Source organism: Oxyura jamaicensis, chromosome 3 (assembly GCF_011077185.1).
Source record: "Oxyura jamaicensis isolate SHBP4307 breed ruddy duck chromosome 3, BPBGC_Ojam_1.0, whole genome shotgun sequence".
In the NCBI taxonomy this organism is placed as follows: Eukaryota; Metazoa; Chordata; class Aves; order Anseriformes; family Anatidae; genus Oxyura; species Oxyura jamaicensis.
Genome location: NC_048895.1, coordinates 22147066 through 22161039, shown reverse-complemented (window position 1 = coordinate 22161039; position 13974 = coordinate 22147066). Strand labels below are relative to the sequence as shown.

Genomic DNA, 13974 nt, shown 5'->3' with positions numbered 1-13974 from the left:
AGCCTAGTTAGTTCTAAACTGTTTGCAGCTATTGATGTGCAGATTAATAGTAATATAGACTGAGAACCTGCTCTTTAGTGAAGTCTTGTAATGTTATGCATAATATGTAGTATTTAGAGAAGGTGGGTATATTAGTTTTTCTCAAATGAAGTTAAATGCCTAACATTTAGGTAATTTTTCTGAATATATATGGACATTTTGATAATTTAATATTTATTCAAGTGTATGGAGAACAAATCAGTAATGAAGTTTTCAAACATTACAGAACCTTATGCAAGGGATATTGGCCACCATTCTTCAGGAAGGAACGTGTAGGTGGGGGAGTTAAATGATGGCTCTGGGGTCACATAGCACAGTTAATGGCTGGGTACAGACTCAAGGTCCCCTGATTTTGAATCTTGTGATTTAACCAGTAGGTATGCTACACCTGAAAGAAGAAAACATCACTCCATAAGTGAGAGGAGAATGTGCAACTAATACATCAAATCTTATCAAATGACTTTAAACTTATCTTAGCTTTCTTTTCACCAAGGTTTGCTGTAAATCTTTCTTGCTAGGGAGCAGAAAGACTGGTGTCCTTGCAAAAAGGAGAAGATTGATTTACTGTATTTATATGGAACCAGCAGAGTCTTATGAGTACGTAATAATGAATTAGAATCCTATGGCTTTTGGTTCTGTGTAATACTCCAGAAGACCTTAAAGACTACAATATGTTACTAGGAGTTCATACAATAGAAACTTATAAACGAATGTGTCTTCTGCACAGAATAACAGCATAAAAAATCTTTAAGTGCGGTATTCTTATTCTCCAAATACTCTAATTGATTGTTCATTGGGCTCAGTCAGCCAAAAGTGGAGAGAAACTTTGTACAGACATCATTAGTTTTTCTCCATTTAAAGATTAATCATGAAGAGCTCTGGCTCTTTAATTCTGTAATTTGTATATTTAATGGGCTGCTGCAGAATCTATGACAGTAATTAGCATAGCCTGAAAACTCATTAATACGCAACAACATGATTAATGCAGCATTAATGCAAACATGACTGAAGTTATTTGGGTTATGTAGTAAGAAGATTAAAGCTAAAATGTCCTGTTTGTTTTACCAGTAGTGGGTATAATGGGGTAGCAAGCAAAATAAGAAAAAACAGGTATCAAATTAGTCCTTTTAGTGTAAAAGAGATGCTCATTTCTCATCAAGAGGATTTAGGGTTTTGCCTGATAGTAGGTTTCCACAAGAAGTGCAACCAATTTCCTCCTTTCATTCATCATATTCTGTATTTATACTTGTTCAACCTTTGAGTTTGACTTAGTTTTTTGGCAATTTGAGGTATTAAGAGTATGTATAAAAGAATAAGTCTTCAAATGGTGTCATTCTTCAACTTAAACTTTGGTAAAATATAGCTTTTCTTTGGAAATAATTTTAAAAACAACTGATTTTTAGCTTCTGTTTTTACTATCATCACAAAAGAAAAGGGTCTGCTGGACACTCAGTTATAGGTTGGAAAAACTTTGAGATTTTTTTTGTGTGTTTGCATGTACATATGTGTGTGCATATGCATATGTCTATGTGTATGACTTCTAAGTATGTATTTTAAATATCTACAAAAAACAAAGCAACTTAAAAATGGACAGCATTTACTTGACTGATAAAACTAGTAAATCAGTTTAATGTTTGTGATGATGAACTTCAAAAATATTTTCAAATACATTAAGATAATGGTAGAATATGGAGCCTGTTCCTGTACTCAGGACAACAAAAGATGGACAGATTTGGAAGATTACTTTCCACCTTTTCTGAATAAAATACAGAAACCTATAGGCCATCATATATTCTGGTAAACTCCCTACATTCAGCAGAGGTTTTTCATGATCGTGTTGATCATGTCTAGGAATGTGTCTGCTGAGCTCTTTCATCTCCTCCAATTCTCTTGTCTGTTACGTGAAAATAGGTTTTCCATTTTTTACAGCCTTATTTTTTTTTTTTGGAAAGTTGTATTTTCTGATGCAAATATATTTTTATTTTTTTAAAATGTATTTTACCTATAGTAATATGTATCATGCAGAATCTCTCTCACAAAGAATGAATAACGACTAAATGTTAATTCAATGGAAGTGTATAGTAGCATAAAAGGTGGTATGGTTTCATTAAATATGTGCAAACTGAAACCAGAATCGAACAATTTATTGAAGTAATTTCCAGTTAGCTGAGTGTTTTACTCATCTATCTCCTCTCCAGTTAAAAAGGAATTGTTTTACAAGTTCTGTGGGAAAATTTACTTTGATTAGGCAAAAGCATTACTATGCAGTCTTAGTGTTAAGGAGGTGCTTAAGGAAGTTTGTCATCCTGAAGGAGTGGTGAGAGCCTAGTGCTGCAGTCAAACATTTTATATACAATTTCTATTAATTTTAGGTGTCATTATGTGCAAACAAGGGCTGTAATAAACACGAATGGATCAGTTTATTTGCCAAAACTTTCTGTTCATATGTTTGGAATGTGCAATTATTTAATTATTTATACCATTCCATTTAACAATATGAGCAGAATGGAAACACAAATAGGGTTTCTTGGAGAAATTGCACTGAAAATACATGTTTCACAGATGATGCAAAATTCATTTCTAACGGTTTGTGATTTTCCAAATATATATATAAATATATATATATTTAACAGCAATGTAAATTGTTTTCCTTTTATAATTTCTTAGGTCCTCAAAGAAAATGTCCATAATACTCTAGGGTATTAATTATTATTATTACTTACTAATCTTATACATTTGGGTTGGGATTTGATAGATCTGTGAAAAGTTACCTAACAGTATTCTTGTTGATAGCTTCAAGGTTGAACATATATTTTGTAGAATCATAGTGACTTACGGAAACTGACTCCACAATAAGATTGTGAAGTAGGTATGTTTGTTCAGCACTGGGCAGCACGGGGGGTAGTCCCACCAAAGTCGTGCGCAACAACTCGCTCGCATGCATTCTCTTTTATCCCCTAAAATATTACATATGCTTTAAGTTTTGCAACACACCTATACATATTCATTTCCTAGCTCCGCCTAGCCCCACTTTGTATGCTAATTATCTTATCAGTCCTTCTGCGCTTGCGTAGTATTCTCTGGTGGTTGTCCGGGTGGTCGTCAGGATGAAGTAAGACGTCTTCCTCAGAGTTGAACTTCTAACCTCGTCTCCCTGCGCATGCTCCCTGAGCCCTTGGTTACAATCTGAGCCATAAGGTTGGTTTGGTCCAGTTCTTGGGGTCCGAGGGGCTCCTGTTATCTTGAGGCCTTGCATGTTTATCTTATCTTTTGTAAACAGTCCTCCTTATCTTTGAGCCCTTGCTCACAGTCCGAACAATAAGGTTACATTGATCTGGTTCTTGGAGCCTCAGGGGCTCATCAGGAGGCCTAGGCTCAGCACAGGCCCAGTACATCACAAATGTAGCACATATTAAACAATGAGTGTTGTCTATATATTTATTCTTAATCAGTCACTCTCTAATTTCTAATCCCATGTTTCAATAGAATGGTTTCAATTGGAAGGGATCTTAAAGACCATCCAGTTCCAACCCCCCAGCCATTGCAGGGACACCTCCGTCTAGACCAGGCTGCCCAAAGCCCCATCCAGCCTGGCCTTTGAAACACTTCCAGGGATGAGTCATCCACAGCTTCTCTGGGCAACCCCAGAGAATGCCTCACCCAGAGAATGCTCAGAGAATGCCTCACCCAGAGAATACCCAGAGAATGCCTTCAGTGCCTCACCACCCCCATAGTAAATAATATCTTCCTTATGTCTAATCTAAATCTACCTTCTTAGTTTAAAGCCATTACTCCATGTCCTGTCACTATGCTCTCTGATAAAGAGTTCCACCTCAGCTTATCTGTAGGCTCCCTTTAAGTAGCAGAAAGCTGCTGTAAGTAAGTGCTCCACCTATATGACTGTGCTTGACAGTTTTGGACAGGTTTGGTTACGCATTTTTATATAGGTTTATGTGAAGTGGCGTAGGACTGTTGAGCCTTGTAGCAGCTTCTAAGTATTTGTGGCATCTAAGAACTTTTATATATTGGATCTTTTGAGCTGGACTCGAAACATCCAGTTGTAGAGAAAGGTACGTTACAATTGCTTTAGCTGCGTACATAGGACACTTAAGATTCATCTTAAACTCACTTCTCTGAAAATCTCTCAGGTATTGTTGTAGATGTCTTCAGTTACCTACCTTCAATTACCTGTGCCTTTACCTTAACTCTCCCACTCAAAATTTTAAAAAGTCAAAATACACTTTTTGAATACTGTGAATTTTTTTGCATTTTTGAAATGCCTTTTTTTTTTTTTTAAACTTCAGTTCTGTCGGTTTTGAAAGATGTTTCACAGGAAGCAAAACCTCATTGGCTTGTGTGAATAAAGTTTCTAGTCAAAAAAAACCCCTATAACATTATTTTGCAAGAAAGAATGTTTAAGGTGGATTTATTGCTGTAGTAATTATAGATTGTTAGTATATGATGTTCTAATCTGGTAGCTGCTCTAGTTTGTTCATTGTTTTCCCCTCACTAACAACTGGCTCTTCTCAACTCAAAATATTGCCTGTTAAATATTTTTATGAAGACCTTGCAAGCTGCATGGAGTTGCACTGGGAAAATCTGAACCCAGATGTGAATCTGAGTCTCAGTCTGAACTGCTGCTGAAGTTCTCAAACATGCTAAACTTACACAAAGGATGCAAAGAGATGGTGTTAAAATTATTTCATATGTGTTTTCTGTGTTAGACAAAGAGCTGGGTTCTAGCTCATTTGATATTATAGTAATAGCATATACATGTACATATACACACACACATATATATATATTTAATTTTAGCCTGTTACTAAAAGGAATTCTTAAAACCATGTACACTCACAGAATAGCATGCTCGTATTACTTCTCAGCTTCATGCCTTTAAAATTCCCGTTTGGTCACTTAAACCTCATTCCTCTGCTAACTTGGATGTGTCATTTGTGAAACTAGGACAGAATATCCTGACAGAAGGAGAGACTCTGCCCTAAGATGCTTTGGAATACTATGAAAAAATAATAATGAAGTAGTAATTTACTACTTGTCCTTTTATTAGTGTGTATTGTTACTTTTGTCTTTTTGGTTCACTTTGTACAATGCTTGTATTGCATTTTGTGCAATGCTGTTTTAATTTAATTTAATTACAGAAATGGATGTAATTTAATTATAACTAAAGATATTCTGACAGCTTCTCCAGTTGTGACTGTAATACCAAATGGATTTAAGATTTTATTTGAATGATGTACATGGATGTTTAACTTGTTCTAGTGAAATTTCCTGTTTTTATTTTTTTTGTTTGTTTTTTTTTAACCCCAGAGATGATAACAGCATCTTGTGAACCAGTCATTTTTGTTGCGTAAAGAGGCATATTAAGTGAATTCTTCAGTTGCAATTCAAGATTCAGTTGATTAAGAATACATTGGTACTGTGCCCCACAGCTGATCATGTTTTACACCCACTATTTAATACTGAGGCTGAGATATAGTTTCTGTATGTGACAAATTACAGAAGTAATTGTAATATCATTGTTTCATTTAATTTCAGTTATGTTTATGTTTATATTTATCTATTATATGAAACATTACAATTAAGGCTTTAGAAATGCATACCGAAGACAGGTCTTTGAGAAACTTTCTTGCAAAATCTATCCCGCAAAATAATGGGAAATTTTACTGAAGATCCATTGTGGTTTTCAAGTTCTTTGGAACTTCACATTTTCAAATGAAAGCCTTCTGTGGTCAGGTTAAGGAAGACCAATTTTCAATGCTCAGTGTCAATAAGGTGGAAAAATTACTGAAACTGAATGACATACTGACATACCCTTAGTTATTATGAGTCTAAAGCAGGATTTCCAGCTTTGGACTTCACACTCAAAATGAAACAACCTGGACTAAAGAAATGTTTTCAGACCTTTTGACCTTTTTTTAATAAATAAATAAATAAAAATTAGGATACTCCTGATAAAAGTATTGATTTCACAAGTTTTTATATTCCATTGAAAAACAGGCTTTAAAATAATCCAATCATGTTTAAGATACATTTCTTCAATTTCTTCTCATGTGCTGTGGTGTTTTTTACAGCTGGCATATTTTTTACTCAAACCATGGGTCTGCAAATTTTGCAGAATTTAGTCAGTGAGACATCAGCTTGCATAGTATTTGATTTCTCCATTTTACTCACTTCTAGAAATATAGGAAAGTACTAAATACTGAGACATAGAAGTACTTAGAGAGATTATGTGAACTTCCTTATCTCACAAGAAACTTCATAGATACCTGAATTTCAAGGAGTAAAATTTCTGAATTCTGCAATAGGTGACAAAGTTAGAAGAATTTGCTTTATGTGAATGAAAATGAAGATTTCTGACTTATCAAAACTTTATATGAAACAATGGCAGTTCTATAGGCGGGAATTAAGGTTTTGTAAGCCTATTCTTCAATATCCAAAGCAGAAAAAATTCTCCTGTATATCATTTAAAAACTTCAAGAACTACTGCAACTTTACTGTTATGAACCATATAATTTATTTTTTTCTAACACTCAATATTATAAAATATTGGTGTTTTTATGGAAACTCAATTATGTCCTTTGTAGATGTCCTTCTGAATTAGGTGTAAGGAAGAATCCTTTGGTCTTCAGAAATGCCTTTTGGCAGATTGACAAAAATAGTGGCAGTTTGTTAAATTAGCTGTGCTTTCCAGTGTGGGATTATAGGCTGGCCATCAGTCAGACCCTACAACTGATGCCGATACTGATGGAACCCCCAAAGAACAGCAGTAGTGATTTCTGAGCCAGGTAAAGCTACACTCACTCTCTTTTCCTTATGTATGGATACTGTTTATTTATTTTATTATTATTATTATTTTTAATTTGCTTGCTGTTAGTTGCACACAATTGATCTTGTAGGCATTTTCATAGCATGACTGATTTTCATTTTCTAAGAGAGAACGTTTCATGTGTGTGAGAAGGCACTTCTTTATTGTGAGGGTGACAGTACTGGAATGGGTTGCCCAGAGAGGTTGTGGAGTCTCCTTCTCTGGAGAAACTCAAAACCCTCCTGGATGCCATCCTGTGCAATGTGCTCTAGGTGATCCTGCTCGGTAGGGGGGGTTGGACTAGATGATTTTCAGAGGTCCCTTCAACATCAATCATTCTGTGATTCTGTGTGCATGATATTGTATTACATAAAAGCATTTATGTGATTAAGACATAGGGTCAAAGGATATTTTTTATGGGTATAGATAATTAACAAGCATGATCTACTCTGAATGTGCATCAGAATTTTATATATATTTATATATTTATATATTTATTTGTAATTGATGTTGTCTATAAGAAAAAAAAATCATCATTTGCTATTTTCTGCCTGGCAAAAATGGTGAAATGTGTGTGAAAAGACCAAGCAGTATGATAGTTCAATAAGTGTCAATAGACTACACTGTTCTGCAAAAAGCATTTTACACAGAAATGTCATGGAAGTGTATAGTTTATGAATGAAGTAGCATTACTGGAAAATTTCTGGATGTAGTAGAGAAGTTTTTTTTCCCTCCCCTCACTAGCCCTTTCACTGCTTTCTTCCAAGTCACTCAACATCTTCATGATTTTACAAGACAATATTTTCTTTTTACCATGAACAAGCACTAAAATTTTGCTACATCTTTTTCCACCTATCCCTTGCTGAAATGGAAGGCGAGAAAGGAATCACACTCCAGCAGGATGGATTTGGTTGGGAATTTGAGAAACATTTGCTTCCACTCTGTTCTGGAGATGTTGATATTGTGACGTGACTGTGGGATTGGGGGGTTAGGGGGGGAAGGGATAGGAAGTTTGTGTAAAGTGGTGAGAGAGAGATATGGTAATAAATGGACCAGGTGGATAAATAAACATATAGCATGAAGATGATACATGTAGAACCATTTTTTTTTTATAATGGTACATGCTGTATTTTGATCTTGTCAGATAAATAAATGGCTCTGCAAGATGTCTTTGTGTTAACGCTAACTCCAGGGAGTTAGCAGACTCTTTATAGTACTTGTCTGATTTGTAGCAACTCTTGGTTATTTTCTTCTCTGTTCAGTAAAGGGGTGGATCTTAAGTTTTGCTAAATACTTCTGTACTGCATTACAGGCTGATCATCTGCCTAATTGCATTTGGAATCTATAGTCGGAATTACCTTACCATTGCTGTTCAATTGTTGTTTACTTATAAGAATATATATGGATTGTGAGATAAACCTGTAATGTAATGCAGAAAATATGACACCCAGTATTCACTAAAGTGTTTCTTTAAATTTAGAATGTATGTTCCATATTATGCTTTTGAAGTTGAGACAAAAAAGGCAAAGTTGAGGCAAAAAAAAATTAGTCGAGTAGAAGCACAGATCCACCATACACTGTCTGGTTTTGTACATTAGAAAAATCACGCCACAATGGTCCTATGGTTTTGTAGTTTTCTGATTTGTTTCTGTCAGATGATTTTCTAGGAGATAGCTTAAAAAGAAAGACATTATAGTCATAAAAGGTTGGTGGCTATCCAAAACCTGTTTATTCATAGTTGTACTTTTCAAAATGGGATACATCATTTATGAGTTCTTTCATTAATGAAACTGAGAAAGTTTATGCTGTGGACAGTAATATGTAGGAGCTGTTTAATTAGCTTTTTTTTTTTTTTTGGTATTTTATTTGTAGGAAGAAAAAAAAGAATTGTATTATTCTGTGCCATTTGAATGACATTTCATGTGCTGAGGCAACATTTTATCAGGAGCCAAATAGAGTCTATTGATAATGATCTGGAAAGTTCTTAATTAAGCATAGTTCATCAATTATTCCTTGGGATATTCCCAATTTTTGATAAAGCTTGTTCTTTTCCAGGTGTTATTTATGCACTTAGGTGCCATCATGTATAAATATACAGAGAAATGCATAGATACATGTATTGTGGAACCAAAATAACTTTATTCTTAGAAACACTTCAGTTTAGTAACCTCATTCCTTCTTTACCGATAGAAATGTTAGGGTGCATGTTGAAATCAACATGTAAAATTTCCTGTTCTTCAAATATTAGAATAAGATTCTAATATTTAGAATAAGATTCTAATATTTGAATTATGTTTTCTTAAGAAAGCACAAGTCATGGTTATATATCTTTTAAATTTTTTATTGATGAGTAAGGGCTCTGAAACCATTGACATTTCTCTCAAAGATTGACTCAGTCTGGGTTACAAGAATTTCTCCTACAATGACTATGTACAGGAGTTTTTGGTAGATAAAACTTCCACACCAACCTTTTCGTTTGCCATTTTGCTGCTGTTTTTAAATCACCTTTTTGTTTGTAATTACACTGTCATAACACGTAAGAATCATTTTTGGTATTAACTGTCTGCTTGCTTTTTCTAACCAGGTATTAAAGTGAAATTTAGAACCCAGGAACCTGATGGTTTAATTTTTTTCTCTGCATCACCTGGAAATCAAGAGGAATATATTGCACTACAATTGAGGAGTGGGCGTCCTTACTTTCTCTTTGATCCACAGGTACACCAAAAAACAAGATTCTTTACCTACTTATCTATTGATTTATTTAAAATTCTTCAAGGTAACGGGCTCTTCAGAGCCCTTGGTTAACTGGAGATTTTGGGGAAATAAATGTTGCAACACTAAAGCCTTTCTCCTTTTTTGTTACATTTACCACAATTCACAGCTTTATTTTTGCCTTTTTTTTTTTTGGTCAGTACCATCAAACACCACTACAACTTAAAGTAGCAATATATCAAACAGCTAGAAAGAACTAGTTTTTGAATTAGTAAGTAAAGGTTTTATATTTTTTAGTCATTCACTCCTAAGCCTCCGATCTTGAGACTGTCTTTCCCTACTGATATCTTTTTGCTATCAGTGTGGTGGAAGTAGTCTTTGACTTCCAGCAATAATGACTAGAGCAAAGACAAAATAAATCAGGGAAATATAAAATAAATTCTACAAAAATTAAAAATAAGATCACATTCCTTGCATTTCTAATTGGATATTTTCTGTTTTTTGTGCACTACAAAAGTGGATCTTCTCATGAATAATTACAAAGTTGGTTATTTTTCATAAATCATAGAATCTGTGAGCAATTATGAGATTTTTCTAATGATACTGATGGAATTTGGTGTCATATGTATCCATTTACATGTGCCATTTCTGTAGAGTTACATCTGCTCCAGTGTTGCTGGAGGGCTAGGTCACTTTATCACCCACATCTTCAGTCATGCCTAATTATGTGGTTGGCATTGTGTCTGTTGCTCCAGGAGTTGAATAGAAATGTTTAACAGTATTAAAAGGTGTGGATTTACAGATGTTACAATCCACTTTGCTTCCTGAGCTCTGACGTGGAACAGGCACTGGTGCTCCATGAACATGCAGAAGTGGTGTGCAGCAATAAACCTTTTCTTCAGAAATGGACAATTTGTAAAGGAGGCATGGTGCTGCCTGAAGGCTAATGTGAGATGGATGTCATGACAGGGAGCCAATGGATTGGAGAGGTCCTAAAACCAAATCTGTATTCATCTTTCATATTTTTAAGCATGTCTTTTCTAGTGGCTATAGCGTTCTTAAGAATTAATGAAAGATAGAACTAAAACTATTGGGCAATGGCTTTATGCAGCCTACTTAGTTCTGGTTTGAGAGTGATGATCAGATCTGAATTTTTAGTTTCTTGTGTCTATCCATCTTCTAGAGCATATCTCTCTCTTTTTTTTTTTTTTTTTTTTTTTTTTTTTCCAGTTCTCCTTTCTATGGGACTGCCTTCTTTCTTGCTGGTTTACTTCTTCTTACTCACTGGGAAGGATAGACTGATGGTGCTATGGTCTCCAGTGCTGGGATTGGCAAGGGGTGGAGGAAGCACTTGGGGCTGCCCTTTTTCCCCACAGAGGAGCTTAGAATTGGATCTGAAGTTTTGTTATCTTGTTCTGAGCTTTCTGCTCTCACTTCTAATTTCTCTGAAAATGTTTTCTCACAAAACTGGTTCTTTGGGCCAGTGCTGTCTTCCCTTCTCTGACAGTTCTGGGTTTCAGCATTTCTGACACCTATTCAAGCTGCTTCTATGGTTTGCTGAGCTGAGCCTGTAGCTGATTTGTCACTTGAGATGAGCTACTTCTCAGAGCTTCCTGTTTTTACATGAGGGGGAATCACTGCTGACGCCTCTACTGCTTCCAGATTTTTGTACCATCCTCCTGGGGAACAGTTAAAACATGTATTCTTCATGGACATGAGACAGAGATGTCCTTTGAAGGTTTTCCTTTGACACAGACGAAGAGAAAGAGGGAGGGAGCTCATTTCCAAGGTCTTATCAAAAGGAATGTAGAGGTCAGTCTTCTGCTGACATATTTGTACTGGAGTTTTAGTACTGTAATTTTGTCACGTATTAATGTGGTAGTGTCCAAAGGTTTCTTTTTGGATTAGGATTGAATTATAATTGGTGTTGTAGGAGCACAAATACATCAAACTTTGTTCTCATTCATTTAGGTCCCAAAATGGTTGCTTTACAGCCTTCTGGAAATGACAGTTCTAATTAGCCACATCCACAGTACATGAACAAGTCTGGTCTCTAACAGTTCCAGGAAGATCTGCAATAAGGAGCTCTTTCTCCTCATTTGCCGTGGCAAATGCTGAGAGAAAAGACAAGGAATTTCTATGCTCAAGGATTCAAACTAGTTTCACAAAGGACATTTAAACACCTAAATTTTGGTAATTTCATAACTTTGTCTCAGTTCTTTAGCCTCTTTTCTCTAGTTGGATTTATAGTTACAAACCCAGATATAGCCAAGAAAGACCTTTTCTCCATAGTTATGGTAGTTCATATATACTTAAGAGAAGTAAGGTCCCTGGCTTTCTGGTGCTTAATTCTCCCTCTCCACTGAATCTGTGCAATGTTCAGCAAGAATGCCATGAGTGCCTTGTTCAAAGATACTAGTGCATTCCTGTTGCTACTGAATACATCATGGTGTAGTCTTTTCTGTGACTGCATCAAATTGACACCTTGTAGTGATCCTATGGCCAATTAATGCAACCAAGGTTTTCTCTGTCAGTGACAACTAATGGGCTCCTAGGTAGCAGTGAAAATTCTTGCTCATGTTTTGTATTATTAAACCTAATTCTGTTTCAGTGTGCCAGCCCTTAACATTCTTGTTGCAAGGGTATTCAAATCTTCCTACATATTAATGAAGCCTTCCAAGTGTGTCCTCTGCAAGTTTCATGGGATAACCCTGCTTTTTGAGCTGCAACCCTCTAGGAAATAATAGTGATCAAACCTTGTGAATTTTATTAAATACCTTTCCTCCAACTCAGTTGTTCCTTTTTCAATATAACTGACTGTTGTAATCTCTTCTGCCATCTTCCTGTCCGTGCAACAAACTTCTGTAGCTTCTTGAATGTAAGTAACTGCTTACTATTATTTGCTATTCCTATCCTATAATGTCAGATATCACGTTCTATAGCAATTCTCATTCCTTCATTTGTGTATCGCTGTTTGCATTAGAATGCAGAAGTTTTAATTGCTTCTTATTGACATCATGAGGTTTCCTAACCAGGTTATATGCATCGTTTTCTCTAATTACAGTCATGACATATATGATAAACATTTGTGGTCCTACCTCTGTACACTTCTATAAAAGGTGCAAAAATTCTTTTGATGGCAGCCATGTCTGCTGCTTTTTATCTGTAGCAACTTGGTGTAATATTCTGTGCTCCATTACAGGTGTGCCCTGTCACAGGTTAATTATCTTCACCCCTAGTCCCTTTCAGCATTCTTGTATGTATCTGCTCATGATAAGCAGTGCATTCTCTTTTCACTGTATGTGCTCTGGAGATAGTCCTGCCAACTCTTCTTAGTGAGGAATTTTTAAAAGCCTACCTTGTTCTTCTCTAAGTGTGAATTTCAAGTATTTGTCCTCTCCATTCATACTTCTCTAAACTTTATATACACTATCATTCATCTAGTCTGACCATCTGTTTTGTCTTCCCTTTATGTTGTTTGTCTGCTCTTCTCCTTTCTTATTCCTTTGTTGTCATTCTTTGCTGGCCTCTACTCATTTTCCAGGAGGCATGAATTTCTTTTCTAACTGATCCCTTCCTTGGTCTTGTCTGCATAGTTACATTGTTCCACAGACCTTCTTCTAAGTTTGGTGCTTCTGCAAACCTTCAGCTGTCTGTGGAGTTTCTTCTCATCATAAATTCTTTAAACCTACCACTGAATTTATATTTATAGTTGTGTTTCACAAGCTGCAGGTAATTTGTTCCTCCCCCTGCCCCCCCCCCTCCCCCCCCAGGAAGCACTGAATATGTTAAACAAAGTGAAAACACTAACATTAGAAATTTAATGCTAATCTGAAATATGTATTTCCTAGTGACATAGGACAGTCTTCTGAAGAGAGGATTCCTCTCCCAGTATGGAGGGAATTTAATCTAGATCTTCTTTTAGAAGATGATCTATTTACTAAACTTGCCAGCAAAAAGAGGAATACAAGTTTCTTTTATTTCTTGTGCAAAGTAGTAGATGGAGTCTGAGGGTGACCTGTTATTCCAGGAAAAAAAGGAAGATCGAGAATACCTAGCTATGAAACCTAACTGTACCTTGCTGCTTGGCACTGGCAAAACTTCAGTACTCATTTACTTTCTCTCTGGTAGGAATTTGACCATTGAAAAAATCTGACTGGCGGAATTGTATTTACATTATGACTTTGCCACCTAGCCAGTATTTTTGAGAATCCGTATTTGTGATCTTTGTACATTCATGAATGTAAACATCAGCATGAAGAGCCACAGATATTCCTATTTATTCATATACTACTGAGAGCTGCTAAAAATTAAGACTTATTGTATGGATCAGCAAAATACTCTAGATTTGGTTCCCTAAGTGTGCCAAAATGCGTAACAAGCCATTTCACAACAGGATA

The 13974-nt window shown here is 35.6% G+C and overlaps 1 protein-coding gene across 1 annotated transcript in view; it reads left to right on the top strand.

The window, feature by feature from the left end:
- USH2A (usherin) overlaps positions 1-13974 on the top strand; it is a 414223-nt gene that overhangs the window by 151005 nt on the left and 249244 nt on the right. The window contains exon 22 of the mRNA XM_035320952.1: positions 9447-9577. Within this exon, the coding sequence (XP_035176843.1) occupies positions 9447-9577 (131 nt within the window). The remainder of the gene's footprint in view (positions 1-9446; positions 9578-13974) is intronic.